This window comes from Passer montanus, unplaced genomic scaffold (assembly GCF_014805655.1).
Source record: "Passer montanus isolate IOZ18808 unplaced genomic scaffold, ASM1480565v1 scaffold2, whole genome shotgun sequence".
Classification (NCBI taxonomy): Eukaryota; Metazoa; Chordata; class Aves; order Passeriformes; family Passeridae; genus Passer; species Passer montanus.
Window position 1 is genome coordinate 7,587,725 of NW_024366591.1, and position 15,046 is coordinate 7,602,770.

The 15,046-nt window shown below is 45.0% G+C and overlaps 1 protein-coding gene across 1 annotated transcript; it reads left to right on the top strand.

Annotated features, from left to right (window-relative positions):
- Positions 1-471: 471 nt before the first annotated feature.
- LOC120501130 (centriole, cilia and spindle associated protein) lies at positions 472-14,820 on the top strand. The gene is made up of 3 exons (XM_039706935.1): positions 472-1,086; positions 8,616-8,899; positions 10,745-14,820. Exons 1-3 carry the CDS (start codon positions 798-800, stop codon positions 10,916-10,918), a joined length of 747 nt encoding a protein of 248 aa, XP_039562869.1. The 5' UTR covers positions 472-797; the 3' UTR covers positions 10,919-14,820.
- The last annotated feature ends 226 nt before the right edge of the window (positions 14,821-15,046 follow it).

Below are 15,046 nucleotides of genomic sequence, written 5' to 3' on the forward strand. Positions count from 1 at the left end.
GCGAGCCAGCCGTGCCAAAGGCTCTGCGGCAAACCATTTTCAAGGACAATCGTGTCCCATAGGGGCACGATTCGCTGCGATGCCCTAAATACGGGGTGTGAGAAGGAAATATCCAGAATCGCTGGAGAGGCAGAGTGCGTGTCTGTGCGCGGCAGGCAGAGGGCGGCTGCACTCGCCGCCCCGGTTTCTGCTTTGGTCTCTAAAGCGTTTTCGTATCCCCAGAGACGGCGGCCGCCCAGCGCAGGGCTGGATTAGGCGAATCCTGCTCTGGCGACCGGTTTTTAAAGCAGATTAGTGCAAAATGGAGAGCGGTCCCTGTTGATGCAAAGGCGCTCGCCTCCCTCCGGCCGGCCCCGGCTGCTGCGCATCCTTTGCTCTTACAGGAGCAGCGCGGCAGGCAGCAGCTCCCCCGCGGCCACACGCGGAAGGCGCTGCTGCTGCTGCTGCACCAGTTCTGGCGCACTGCACGGACTCGCTGGGTTTCAATGTGCTCCAGCAGGCAGCGGGGAGGCCTTCCCGGAGCCTCACCCGGGCCCCAGCACGCCTACTGAGGGCCCAGGGCTGCGGCGCTTGGGTGTATTTGTGGCTACATTTTATAGTTTATATTTGATTTAATTGTCACTCCGTCTCATCCCGTTCGCTGCGCCTCACGGCCCCGTCTCCCCGCTCCAGGCATCCCGCCCCGCTCGGGGCGGGGCCGGACGCCGCTGTTTGGATTTAAACGTAGCAGCGGGAGGGGGCGGGCTCGGCCGGCGGTTCCCGACTCCCGGCTCCCGGCTGCGGCTCCCGGCTCCGCCATGGTGGTGCCGGCGCGGCGCGTGAAGACGGAGTACATGAAGCGCTTCAAGGAGCCCAAGTGGGAATCGTGCGGCGCCTGCTACCTGGAGCTGCTGCACTACCGCCTCAGCCGCCGGCTCCTGGAGCAGGCGCACCGGCCCTGGCTCTGGGACGGCTGGGAGCAGGACAGCGGCAGCGGCGGCGGCAGCACGGCCGGCTCCCCTTCGCCGCCGGGCGCCGGCAGCCCCGCGGCCGCGCGGGAGGAGGAGGCGGCGGCAGCGCCGAGCGAGGCGGGACGGGCGAGCCCCGGTAGGGAGCGCGGCGGGGCGGGGGACACGCGTGTCCGGCGGGGCCCTGCTGCCCTGCTCCGCTCCGCGGGGCTCGGCCCGGGTGGCTCGGCGGCCGATCCCCATCCCGGGGTGACCGTGCGGGGGCACCCGGCCGCCGCCTGGCCCGTCTTGCCCGCCCCCAGGACATGGCCCGGGGGTGGCGGGGCCCACCAGCCCGGCCCCGCTGCCTCCAGCGGGATCCTGGCTAGGCCTGCGGAGAAGCCATGGCTGCGGCGCCGGAGGTGTCTCTTTAAAGAGCCGAGTGGTGGCAACTCTCATCCTGAGTCACAGCCACTTATGTAAACTGTTGCCATGGGATCCAAGCATCTCTGCAATTATGTAAGCGGGTTCTCCGGCAAAAGCAGCGGCAAGTTGGACTGTATGCCAGTGGCTGGCTCGTAACGCAATTGCTTTCTTGGACCTGCACATGTAATTTGTCTCTGCTGAACGCTTGGTTCTTAATGCCACCTGAGGTTTGGTCTTGGGTGCGCAGCTGAGTGTGGGCAACTTCATAGCCTGAACAGGTGCTGAGCTGGTAACATTTGTTCTCTTCTAGCACAGAGTAATTCCCTTTTGATGTCTCACGATCTAAGAGAGTGGTTAGAAGACAATAACATGGTCAAGCTTCTCAAGCTGGTATTTTTTTATCCAGTAAGATATAGTTTCTTACCTGTGGTGAAAGAATACTGTATCTGGCAGCCATTGATTGGTGTTTTGAAATGCCTTTTGAATCAGCTGTCTCCCTGCTGTACAGCAGCAGGGAAAATCCTTGACAAATGTTCAGTTAAGCCTCACGCTGCCTGTTTGCTGTTGTTGTGGTCTGTGGTTTTTTGGGTTTTTTTTTGTTTGTTTTTTTTTTTCTTCTCTCCCTAGAGTTAGATGTGCTAGTTTGGAGTGGGGAAACTAATCTGATCCAGTGCCCTTTGGGACCTGAGCTTTCCAGAATGATCTGATATTCTGATATTCAAGACTAAGCTGCATTCATCGACCTTAAGAATACCACATTACACAAAAGCTTTAGCTATGCTGTCATCTGTTCCAGAGGCTGGGTGTTTCAGAGCATACTAGTGATGTGGGATTCTGCAGTCAGCTGGGTGGGCCTGTGGTACCCAGGTCTCACAGGGAGTGCACATAGCTGCTGGGTAATGCACTGCATCTTCCCAAAGCTGTTGTTCTGACTTCAGCTGGGATAATTTTATGCCTGGTAGCTGGTACACTGCTGTGTGTTGGACTCGCTATGAGAATAATGCTGATAACACACTGATGTTTTTAATAGCTGCTCAGCAGTACCTACCCTAAATCAAGGATATTTTTGTTTCCTATGCTCGGCCAGGAAACAGGTGCACCAGAAGCTGTGAGGAGGCATAGCCAGTACAGCTGACCCAAACTGGCCAAAGGGATAGTCCATAGCCAGAAAGTCCTGCCCAGTGTATAAACAAATGCCCAGGAGCCATTGACTGTGCATCACTGGTTTCTCTTGGGTTTTATTCTTCCCTTTTCATTACTATTATATTTTACTCTATTTCAATTACTGAGCTGTTTTTATCTCAACCCATGAGTTTTTCTGATTATCGTTCCCATTCCCCTGTAGAAGGAGGGAGGGTGTGGCTACGTGATACTTCGTTGCTGGCTGAGGTTAAACCACAACAGCTCACCAGTATGTAACAGAGTATTAGTGGGCCTTCTTTTGCTTTCCTCAGTCAGACTTTCAGGAAGGTAGACTGGGAGCATGTGTGAAAGAACTCCATAGTATCTCAGTGAGAAGAACCAAAGAATTGCAAAACATCAGGGAGTGGTTGCATGGGAAAAGGCGATGCTTTCTAAAGGCTTGGCTTTTAGTGAGAGGAGGTGGAAGCTGTTGAAGCTGCACTCAGAACCTGGCATTCCCAGCTTTTCTGATGCACTTTGGATATGTACAGCTACATTCTTCTTGTTGACCCTATGGATAGCGTACCTAAACCTGCTACAATCTAATGGCACCAGCAGTTGCCAAGGTTAGAGACTGCTGCCCAGGGTGCTCTGCTCACTCATTACCCTGCTCCCTGATTCCTTCCTCGACTCCTCTCTAGGGAAAGGTCCAGCTGCAGTTACTTGGTAGTTAGATTCTGGTTGGGATTCAGCAGGGCGTAACAGCTGCCTTCTGTGCAGGCCCTGTCTGTGGTCAGTGATGGTGCAGTGACTATCCAGTGCATCCAGCTGTCTCCTCAGTCCTGCAGCACTGGCAAAGGGACTGTGGAGCACCGGTGGCCTGCCAGGCTGCAGGGCTTTGGGCAATTGTGCTTCTGTAACTGATACACCTTTGCCATGGATGCTGTAAGGGAATGTCTAAGGATTTGCTAGATCCTTGCTATTTTATAGTGGGAGAAAAATCTGTACTTCACATTCACTTCTTTGCCAAATGGCTTAGAAGAAACATTTTTAACTTCTGTGAGTATTTAAGAGCTTTGCTAAGTCTTTAGCAAAAGGACTGAAAACAACTCTGCTTAGGCAGCTGGATTTAGTGGATATTTATTTATTTATCCATGTCTTAATGCACATATATAAGGAGGTGACCCATTTAGTATTGGACAATCATAAGTATACATTTTTCTTCTGCTTAGTGGCTGGCTAATTAAGGCATGTGGAGGAGATAACATAGAAACTACCACTCTGAAGCTTCTACTATTAAACTGTCTTTTTTTTTTTTCTTTTTTTTTTTTTTTTTACTCTGAAAGAACTTAATTACACTGAAGTGCTGTGGGGGTAGCTGAGTGTGCTCATGTTGATGACATCTTTTGTCTTCTGAATCTGACATCCACCCACATGCTGGAACATCCTAGCTGTTACCTGGCTACTGCTGCTTCCTGCTGTTTTGTGGGGAATCTGATTTCTGCCTGAGTGGTATTGACAGTGCTTGTTGCCAACATGGCAACAAGCTGGTCAGCACTAATGTTGTTTAATATCTGAGGTAAACACAATTATAATGGCATGTGCTGTCCTGGTTTCCCCTTTCCTCTCATTGAAATGAGCCCATGTGTGTTTGTGACAGTTGTGAATGCTTCTGGTGTGTGAAGAGGAAGTGGATGTAGGCATCTTGGTTTAATGTTCAGTGGTGTTGGTCTGAAGCACTGCCAGTGTGAAGCCCTGGGGCAGCACATGGCACAAATGTGCTTTGTCGCTGTGTTTTGCACTGAAGCTGTGGCTGAGTGATACCAAGGTGTGCTTGGAGGCAACTTTGGGCTAATTCCTTCTGGCCCCCCACTTGTGGCAGCTGTTTGTGGGATTGTTCTGTGGAAGGAGCCCAGGCACAGATGTGCTTTAAACATAATCCCACAAAATCTTGACCTAAATGAACTGGTGTAGTTGTGGTGTAGACACATCCTCAAAGCTGTCAACAGAACCCAGTGGGCTGGTAAGTAGAAGACAGAAGCTCTTGGCAGCAGCACTGCTGTCAGACCTGTTGCTTGTGAAATGACACTGCTGCACACACATGCAGGATGAAGGCATCTTTCAATCCTTATTCCCATTTTGCCTTCAGCATTTTTGTGCAGTGGTATTAAGTGACAGCAGTGAGACAGCAGTGACAAGCCGTCATTGAAGGAGGTGCTGTAAAAGTATTGGGAAAGTGACTGATCTGGATTAGTGGAACTAAACAGAAGATCCAGTTTCAAACTTGTTCCCTGATCTTGTCTGTCATCATGTTGCAGGTGCATTTGCTGGCCCATGTATGTGGGAAGAAGCAGTTTGTGGTGGGGGAAGAAGGCAAGGGCATCAATGCAGGGGTTTACAGTACTGTTACTTAAAGTTGCTCCCATTTTTTTTCCTTTGGAAACAAGCTTTGCTGTCAAGCCAATCCAGTAATTGCTTTCCAAACTCTGCTGCAGATGAAGCTTGTGTGAATCCAATCAGCTCTGAGCTGCTGTGTGGCTGCTAGCTCCAGTATTGCCTCACGCAAGATCTGCCTTGAAGAAATGATGTTGCAATCTGTTTCTTCTGTTGTAACTTACTTTCTACCCAGCTGTAGTTTGTGGATACGCACAACTGGTTATATAGGACCTTCAAGATGTGTAGGAGCAAATGATGTTGCAATCTGTTTCATCTGTAGTAACTTTCTACCCAGCTGTAGTTTGTGGATACGCACAACTGGTTATATAGGACCTTCAAGATGTGTAGGAGACCTGCCCCATTAGGTGAGGTTTCGGTACAAAAGCAGGAAAGTTCCGGTTCTGCCCATAACTGGTTATATAGCACCTTCAAGGTGTGTAGGAGACCTGCCCCATTAGGTGAGGTTTCGGTACAAAAGCAGGAAAGTTCCGGTTCTGCCTGCAGCAATGCAAGCACGAAGTGTTCTCCCGGTGCTGAGGCAGTGCTGTAAGGAGCCAGCACCTCTGTACAGAGATAATACCGCTGAGCGCTGTGACCTGGGCCGCGGGTCTGACCAGAAGGTTGTTATGTGTAGTAAGTCATCGGGGCCTTTGAAATGGGGCTCCTGTCTGCCCCGGGGGTGCAGTGCTGTGGGAGAGCCGCTGCCCTGGGCTCTGCCTGCCTGAGCCCGGAGCGGAGCTGTTACGCAAGCGGGGCCATGCAGCAGGGTTTAAGTGACCTCTTCTGGGCACGAGCTTTCAGCAGCCGTGTTGGGTGGGCCTGTTCTGCCTGTTAAGCACTTAATCCCCTCCTGTCCATCCAGTGTGCTCTGCTTAGTGTCCATGATGCAGTTTTAAACGTTTCTAGCTTTTCCCTTCTCCTGTCTAATCCCTGTAATGCTGCAAGCTGGTCAGTTCTGAGTTTCCTGTGTCTGCTGGAGCTGATGCATGGTGCTCTGCATGGGAAGGAGATGGGGAGGAGTTGCTGGTGCCTGGACTTCCTCCTGAACAGCTGGGTCTAAGTCCTGCTGTCAACTGCTGCTCTTCTGACTTTGTGTGAAAAGTGATGCCTAAGAAAATGGCTTGGATATAAACCGTGGTTTTAAATAAAAGGCTTAAATAACTGTTAGACATCTTGTGCCTTCACCAGCTGAGTTCTGGGTAAATGGCACTGTAGGGGTGGGTTCATGGAAACCCCTGCTCTAATAGCAGGCACTCATAAGTGCTACAGTGCACTCTGGCACACAGCATTTACTGTAAGGCTGTGCACAGGACTCGCAGTGCCATTTACCCATATGCTTTTATTGCTATTTTGGGACAAGCTGGCTCAATCATTTCTGGACCAGCTGGAGCTGTATCCTGGTGAGCAGCATCCCCAAGCATGGCTGTTGCCATGTTTTTTAAAGCTGAACTATCCATGTAATTGCAGAGCCCCCACTTTCCTGTATTTTTAAGTCTCTAAATGCCACTTCTGCTGTTTATGAAGTCAGTGTTGCTCCATCCCCCTTTGCAGAGAAGGAAGATGACATTTTTCCTTGAATGGAGGATGGAACAGCTTTCCAAAATGAAAAGCACTCTTGTTGCAGAATTGACAGCAATATGTTCCCTTTCAGAGTTTAATTTTCTCAAAACAGTGCTTCCTTCCGATAATGGACCCAGGCAGTCCCTCCTTTGGAGTGGCTGCTTAGGGAGATGCTCAGATAATATTTTGTAAGGGGATAGATAACTCTGTGCTGCCTGTTTGCAGCCATGATGAATGAGCTGCCTTGTTTCAGAGTGAAGCTCTGAGTCCTAAAGCACAGGGAAAACAAGCAAAACAAGTCTAATACCACACTGAGCTCACTGCTGCTGTTTTTTACCAGCCTTGTCTGTAGTAACTGAAACTACATCCAGCCAATATTTAGGTATGTAAAATTCATCTAGCCATTTTTACTCTCTACATGCCACCACTTTGGCCTTGGCTAATTTTTTTGGTTGTTTTGTGATGTTATTCAGCTGATCTCTCAACAAATACAGCTCTGAATGCTTTAACATTGCTGGTCGCTCTTTACCAAATACTCAGCTGCACTGCAGTATCACCTGTAGATGAATGCTACACTTGCACATCTTGGAAGATGCTTATAGGCAAGCCTGAACAGGGCCCAGCACCAGGGCCTCTGTGCTGCTTGGCAGCACGTAGAAACCGTGCTGGCCAGGCTAACAGCTAGCAAGAGAGCATGAGGCTTGCCTTAGGGGAATTCTAGGGTGTGGAACAAGCCTTGGTATCTTTACCCTGCAAATATGAAGTGAGTGCTAGAGTAAATGGATGCTTAAGCAGTGTGCCAGGCAGATAACTTCTATTTCACCAGAACTGGATGAATACAGAACTGAGATTAAAGTTGGATTGGGCATGCACGTGCTTGAAATTAGCAGTTATCAGGAATGGTTGCTATTATGTCACAGGATTGGTAAGCCCTTCTGCTTTTAGTGATGAAAACACCTGAGTAAAAACTGCAGTACTTGTCCTTGCTCAACCTGTCAATATGTAAGCAAGCCCTAAACCTGAAGACCTCCCTATGACAGTGAAGGAATTCCTTTTGTCCATACCAGTGAATGCTGGTGATGGCTGAATGTGCTGAGACTTGGAACAGAGGTGGCGAGGAGATGGTCCCCACCAGAAGCAGAAATAGATGGTGTGGTAGAAAACTTGCAAGTTTGGTGTGTTTATGTCAGCAGAGTTTGAGTGATCACTGTGTGAGTCTAGCGGAAGGCAGCATCTAATGAACAGACTTGAAAGGAATTGGTTACTAGTGGACTCCTATACTCTTAGGTGAATAAAAGGCACATGTCTTGTAGGTGATCACACACTACAGGGCAAGAAGATTGGTTCTTATGGAACAGTTGTTTCTCTGTGTTGTTAATTAATTAATATTTTATATAATGCTGATTCGGTCTTCAATGATGATCTAAAACTGCAGTGATTCAGCCTTTATATTCTCTCTCACAAACCTACTCTCCATACCCAGTGCCTGGAGGACTATTGCTGGCCCCTTGCTATGGGAGGCTTGAATGTGTGGGATAAATGAGCCTTGGGGAGTAAGCCTGCAGAGTGTGGTACTTTAAATGTACAACATAATTCACTGATCAGGTAGCAAAGGTGATGTCTACTACTTTGTGGGTTTTCGCTTCACACTCTCCTCTCCTTCCGAAGCAGGAAACTGTAACAGAGATGCACATATAAACAGGGAGCTTGAAAATGAATCACCTTTTTCAGCGGAAGCATATACTAGGAGGGATTTAGTATTGCACATAGTCTTACCAGACTTCATCTCTGACTGGCTAGCAGCATCTGTGTGGCATTCAGTGCTCCATCTGTGCTGTCTGAGAGATGCGAGGATGAAATAGTGAAGACAAGATCACTGGAAACAGTCTAAGTTCTGTTTGGGGCTGTTGGTTATCTGTAACCTCACCAGTGAAAGGCATTTTTAAGTCTGGGAAAGATGTATTGTAGTCGCTAAAGAAAGAATGAAGACATTGAAGCAAGGTATGTGTCTGTTGCTAAGGGAGCAATGGCTTCTTGAATTTCTAAAAAAAGCACAGCTTCAATGATGTACTGAGAGGCTGTGCAAATCAGACATTAATATGTTGTCATTGGGAGCTTGAAGCATAACTTTTTTTTCTTCTTCAGAGAAAGAAAAAGAAGATCAAGAAAAGCAGGAGAAGGAAGAGCAAGAGAAAACTGTAGAACGTACTTCTGTAAAGGAAGCAGACAAAACCAGCCGTACAGGACGACGTCCAAGTCGAAGTGCCTTGTCCAGTCGTAATGATCGAAAATCAGCCAAAAGTCCCCAAAGGACAGATGCACCAAAGGAGAATAAACATCCATTTGCTCTGTATGGATGGGGAGAAAGACAGACGGATACTGGGAGCCAGAAAACTCACAATGTCTGTGCTTCTGCTTCGGTGAATGAAGTAAGTAAGAACTTCTGTTTCATGAAAAGGTAGTGACTACTTATTGCCTGCAGATGTCTTAATAGCTAGGTAGAACTTCTCAGGGGTCCCTTTATTTGAATATATGGAGATTCCAGCAGTAGGTTCTAGCACTAAACCTGAAGAGCCTTGAGATGTCCAAATGAGACCTATTTACTGTTGGTTTGGAAGCTTCCCAGGTTTGACTAATACTTGCAAGTTCTAATTAAAACTGCCTGTTGTTTGTGGCTGTTACAGTGTTACCAGCAAAACTGTCTGTTATAAAAGTACTTTGCATCCTGAACTTCATTAGAACAGGAGAGGAGCAGGCAGTTAGCACCAGGCATCCCAGAGCAGGCAGGCATATAAACACTGGGGAAGTGCTTGTGCTGTGAAAGAGTTTTTTTGCTGGGGCACTTCCTAGACTAGGAGCCTCACTGAGATGGTACAAGTGCTTTTCTGCTAAGATGTCTTGTCTAGCAGTCTGTTTTGGTGGCTTGCCAGTAGGAAATGTTGTTCGCAGCAGAATGGTCTATCAGATGGCTGATGGATTACAGGGCTGGTGTAAATATTACCAAAATAGCACAAATTAAATTCATGTGGCCATGGACAGCACCAGGATTTTGCTGTACTGGGGCTCTGTTTCCTAGCTTAGAAACAGCAAGGGAATGTTTTAACAGATCCATTTCTTTCTTCTCTGTAACTCTGCTACGCTGGTAAAACACAATCATTAACACATCCCTGCCAGTGTCTTGTCCTTATCGTACTGCTAATGTAGAGTCTGAATCTGTGACACAAGATACCTGAGGATTGAGGTGGGGGTGTTCGTGCTGTGCAATATGGAGCTGACCTTTGATGGGCTGTTTTGGAAGGGATTTGAAGTCCAGGCTTTTCCTTCCTGGACTGCTCAAACCTTTAAGCAAAAGGAGGAACTTGGGCCTTACAGCTTTGGAAAGAAGCTGCCTTCCCTGATAACAGACATTTATGCTAAATTGATAAACTTTGGTCAGTGCTCAAAATAGTTGACTGGTGCTTTATGTTGAAGCCTAGAAGAGGCTGAAGCCTGACATGAGCAGAATTATTTATATTTTATCTTAGACAACTAATATTTCTTACACTAGAAACAGTAATGGAACGCCTCAGCTCAGGTCTTGAGTTTGGACTGAACAGCAGAACATTTCTGAAACAGTGCCAATTATGTAGTGTTTTGTTACTGAGGATGTTTCTTTATGTAGAAACTGATGACTTACTGCCTGCTGAGGTTACTTTTTCTTGCATGTTTGAAAGGTGTTACTTACCCCTTATTGAGATGGGAGACAGAGTTTTCAATGTGGAGAGAGGTGCACACAAACATAGAAACTCGCTCTTCATATTAAATTTTGGGGGAAACATTATAATTTATTAATATAAAAATGCATGTAATTGTGTGTTCAGCACACTGTTCAAAATTAAGGTCTTTAGTTTCTAAAGGATCTCTAGGGTTTGGTCTTACTAATATGGCTTAGGGATATTAGGCATATCGAGGGCTGTTTAGGTTTTAAATTATAGAAACAGAATTGAAGTTTTTAGAATTCATCTGAGTAAGACTATGAAACATTCAAGATTTTTGCAATCACTTAATAGTTGGAAGTGTGAAAGATAATGCAGAACAGAATTTAAAGCACTTCTCATGGGGAAAAAAAGAAATCTATGTTCAGTTAGTTGTACAAATTAGAGAAGAAAATACAACCTTGCTCACAATCCCTGTTCCATCAGGATAGGGACTGGGACAAACAAAAAGTGATCCTCTTCATTCCTGAGGGGTTCCTAGGCTGCTCTCCTTCCATAATACTAACTCTGGTCTTTTAGATTCATGAATCTGCCCTACGAGCAAAGAACAGGAGACAAGTGGAGAAAAGGAAGCTCTCTCAGAGGCGAGTGCGATCAGCAGAGGCAGAAAACACTTGGCGAACAAAGCCCTCCCCAGCAGACAACCCCTGGATGACAGAGTACATGAGATGCTACTCAGCAAGAGCTCTCTGAACCTGGATTCCCTTAGGCATCCTCAGAAGAAGTCACGCATATCAGGACACTGGTGCAAGGAACCAAACCACTTATGCAAGGTTTTTATAGGGAGTTTCCAGCTGTAAAAGTATTTGTTACAATGTTTTTATCTCGGCTACCTACCTCACAGCGGGGTGTATCCTTGGAGCCATAACATTTGAAGAGGCTTTTAGATATAACTACCCAATCTTTTAAACAATTCCCCTTTTGGGAATTTTTCTAATGCTTCGGTTAGCTTGTTTTGAGGGTGGGAGGGGAAACCTTAGCATACAGGGAGTCAAAGCAAAGGCTTTTTTGATCATGGTTGCAAATAATCTGTTTTCCCTTATTTAAAGTTTAAGTCATGGGGAGATGGTACTGGGGAAAGACTTTAAAAGGAGTGATGGAGGTGCCTTTGTATTTATAAAACTATTTAACACTTTTATGAAAATAAGCATATGAAGACAGTTAACAGGAAGCCAGTGTATCTGGTAACTAGCACTAATAAATGTAGATGCTTTAGGCAGGCAAATACCAAGTATTGTCTGTACACAGAAACTTTAAAAACAACAAAAAAAATCCCAAACAAAAACAACCTTGTTTGATTAGTGAGTCTGCTGATGCTAACTTTTATCACTGTTTCTAAGGTCATTAGAATAAACCACTCATTTTCAGGGCAAGAAACAGCTACAGGATCATTTTGCTGTAGCTGTTCCTGTTGTACCAAATAACTAAGGTAGACAATCATTATTTGATAGCTGCCACTCAATAAGCAGTCACTTGTTCTACAAATATAGAGCTGTACCACTGTACTAACCTCGTGGTCACACTTAGTCTGTACTTAATCATGTAAATGCATTTATTGAAAGAGAGGGCTGGCTCCTTTCTGGTGAGGTCTATTTTTGACACTTCAGAGTATCTGTTATGCTCAGTGGGGGTCAGAGTGCAATATGCATTCTGCTTGGAGGTATTGTACAAGTATATTGTTAAAGGGTTTAAACTTGAAAATTATGTTGATAAAACTTGTAGATGACGTCCTGAGAAACTTGCTGCCTCTTGCAATTGGTGCAGAGCCCCTCACTTATAGGGGATGGTGAGGAGGTAAGGGCTAGGGAAAGGAGGGGTGTACCCTTTAGTAAACAAGAACATATAATGATGTTTGAACATTTTTGTTTTGTAGGTCCTACTTCTTCATAGTTATTGTGATATCCTTGGTGGTTTTGTTTCCCTCAGGTGGCTGTAAATTATCTTTTTTTTTTTTTTCAGTTTGCTAACTATGCTTTAGGCAGATGATTGCTGTAGTTGTGAGCTTCAAAGTTTTGTTCAGATGTGTTGTGTGTTATTTACATATGTTGGTTATCTCAGTTGAATTGTTTTGGAGCTTGTGTTTTACAGGCTGGACACATTCCCATGGGAAGCATACTTGCACTTCTAGAGCAGAAACCTGCACTAGTTTTAGCTTCATTCCACAATCTCAGTGAGTAAGGAGGACTCTGGAATTACTATTACAACAGAGTACGCATGCTTAATGAAAAGCCTGATTGTGTTGTTGAAGAAAGTAATTGTGCAAAGGATCCAAGCACTGCTGCCTCCTAGTGTCCATTACATCACTAAAGGTTTCATTACTCACAATTTAAATTTTGTTAAAACATCCTAGAATCCATGAAATTATAACCTGTTTTTTGTTTAACCTGCCTTTTACACATAAAGCTATGAAAATACAGACCACTCTTGTTCAAGGCTACCTACTTAAGATCTTACAGGTTTTAAGTCTGGGAAAGCACAGCATGACTAAGAATGTTTTACACAAACAGCAAAATTCCTGTAGGAGACTTTGACTGCTAAGTAAACCATAGGCTAGAACTTCCTGAAACTTTAGAACAGTGCCCAAAACTGGGAAAACTACTCCAGAGAATGCCTTTATTCCATATGAGATTCTTTTAATTTCCTTTTATGCTGTGTTTTCCTCTTTAAATAACTGCTGTAAATATGCTTAGCTTGCTTCTGATGCTGTTGCAGTTCCAGAAGCCACCCAAGCTTTGCACTGCAGTGTCAAAGCACCAACTCAGTAGTGTTTAACAGCCTTACTCAATAAAAACTTGCCTGTTCCTGTTGCCCACACACTTTGTAGGTTTTATGTAACACAGCAGATGGATTGTGCCCTCAGTGCATTTTGTCACATTCAACAGTTCCTTGACTGTGTAGGGCAGGGCTCATCTTGCCATGCTTTTGAAGATAGCTTCTACAGTCCTCTCTTCCCACAGGGAATGGAAGAGCCAGGATGACTGTGTGCCTGCCTTAAGTACCTGTGTTTGGATAAGATGTTTCTCCCATTAGGTGTTGGTGTTTTCAATAATCATAGGAGGCCAAAGTGTCTTCTGCCTTGGATACTGGGAACTAAACTTAAAACATCTCCAACAGACCTGTTCAGGTCTTCAAATGAGAGTTTTCAACAGCATCAAGGCTGCTGTAAACTGAGGAAATTGTCTAGTCCTAAAATCCTTGTCTGGTCAGGAGCTGTTCCCCACAAGGATGACTTACTAAAAGACCGTAGATACATTAATAAGGTCTTGTGAGTTGTTGTGCTTTTTTCAAATGGTCTATAGCCAGAACAATCCTGGGTGCTATGTTGGTACTATCTGGGTTTAAGTAATACAATACCTGAAGTGAGGGGTAAATTATTCTGCAAATCAGGTAGCCTTCCTCCATTTGGGTATTAATCGACTATAAAGCTACTATTTTTGCTTAGACTATATGAAATAGTATAGTTCTGATCACTGCAAGCTCTATGTGTGAAGTATTTGGTCTGGAAAACTGCTGGTGCTTTGATGTTAACAAATGAAAAGCCAATTGCATTGTAAAGCAGAACTTTCCAGATGTAAAAGTTTTAAGTGTATTCCATAGATTCCTACAGGAGGTGGCCATTTGCTTCAAATTGGACTCACTGGAAAGTAGAAAACCTAGTGAATGTTTCTCTATCAGTTAAGGAACTTCTAAGCATTGTCGTGCATGGACTCTTGAATTCAGCAAAGTCGTGAACACTTCTCACTCCTGTTTTACAAGTAAAACTTCTTGGTAAGAACACAGTAAATACTCAATTGTCCAAAGTCTTCATTAAAATGACTGTTTATTCCTTTGTTTCTGGAAGTACTTAGCTAAGTGAAGCAAGAGTTTTGCAATGTGTAATGCTGCAGTTCAGCTATAGTGTTGTGAAGACTAGTGTTTACAGTGTAAAATGTTACCATGAAAACTGCATAAGAATGTCCTGTAAAATACAGTAGCATGCCTGTTCAGTCACTGCTGTCTCATCTTTGCAACTATGAAATACTGACTTTTTCACAGGAAGCTGAGATAATAGTCAAGGTGATAGCTAAACTTAGAGCCAACCTTAACAGAACTGAGGAACAGTTTCTGGTAAGAATTTTATCCAGGTAGCACATGCAAATTTACAGTGAAATTTTAACACATATGTAAGTGTTCTCATTTTTTATGGCATAATGTAGTGCCACTGAACTATAAAGGCCTCTGAGTTTTTTTGTTTTTTTTACTGTGATAGGGACCAAATGCTAGCAATCTGAGGGCCTAATGTATGGTAACCTGGATGTTCCAGTTTCTTTTCCAGCTCAGTTAGTGCACTCAGCAGCAAAGCCATAAATGGAGCCTGACTCAACACCTTGACAAGTAGCCCCATGAAATTAGGGGTACAAGTGAATGGGAAGCTGCCTCAGCTATTGTTAGCACTGAATTCACTTTAAAAACAATAGGGAAATACCATCTAAGCTTGAAGCAATATGTGTTTTTTAAAGTTTTTAAACAGTATTTGTTTTTAATGCTTCTGTATTGTCTATTTTAATAGTGTAGTGTCAACTTGTACATGTGAATAAAATCAGTGATACAAAGTGCCTGGACTGCTTGTACTGTGCTTTTTGGGATCTCAGATTTTTTTTTTTTCCCCTTATCAGGGTACTTTAGTCCCTGCATGCAAACTGTGGCTTCTGAATGTGACAGGCTTCTGTAATGACTAAGGTTGGGTATGAAGTTACATTACAGTTCCCATTCCAGCCTCTTATGTTCCTCCTGTAAGTCTCCCAGAGATTCTTAACATCCTTTCTTAACCTGAATCACTGA

What these genes read in the sequence shown, in the direction of transcription:
- LOC120501130 (XM_039706935.1), top strand. Translation starts at nt 798, where the DNA reads ATGGTGGTGCCGGCGCGGCGCGTGAAGACGGAGTACATGAAGCGCTTC. An exon ending in GGCGGGACGGGCGAGCCCCG is followed by an intron (nt 1,087 to 8,615) that starts GTAGGGAGCGCG and finishes TTTCTTCTTCAG; the next exon opens with AGAAAGAAAAAGAAGATCAA. An exon ending in CTTCTGCTTCGGTGAATGAA is followed by an intron (nt 8,900 to 10,744) that starts GTAAGTAAGAAC and finishes CTGGTCTTTTAG; the next exon opens with ATTCATGAATCTGCCCTACG.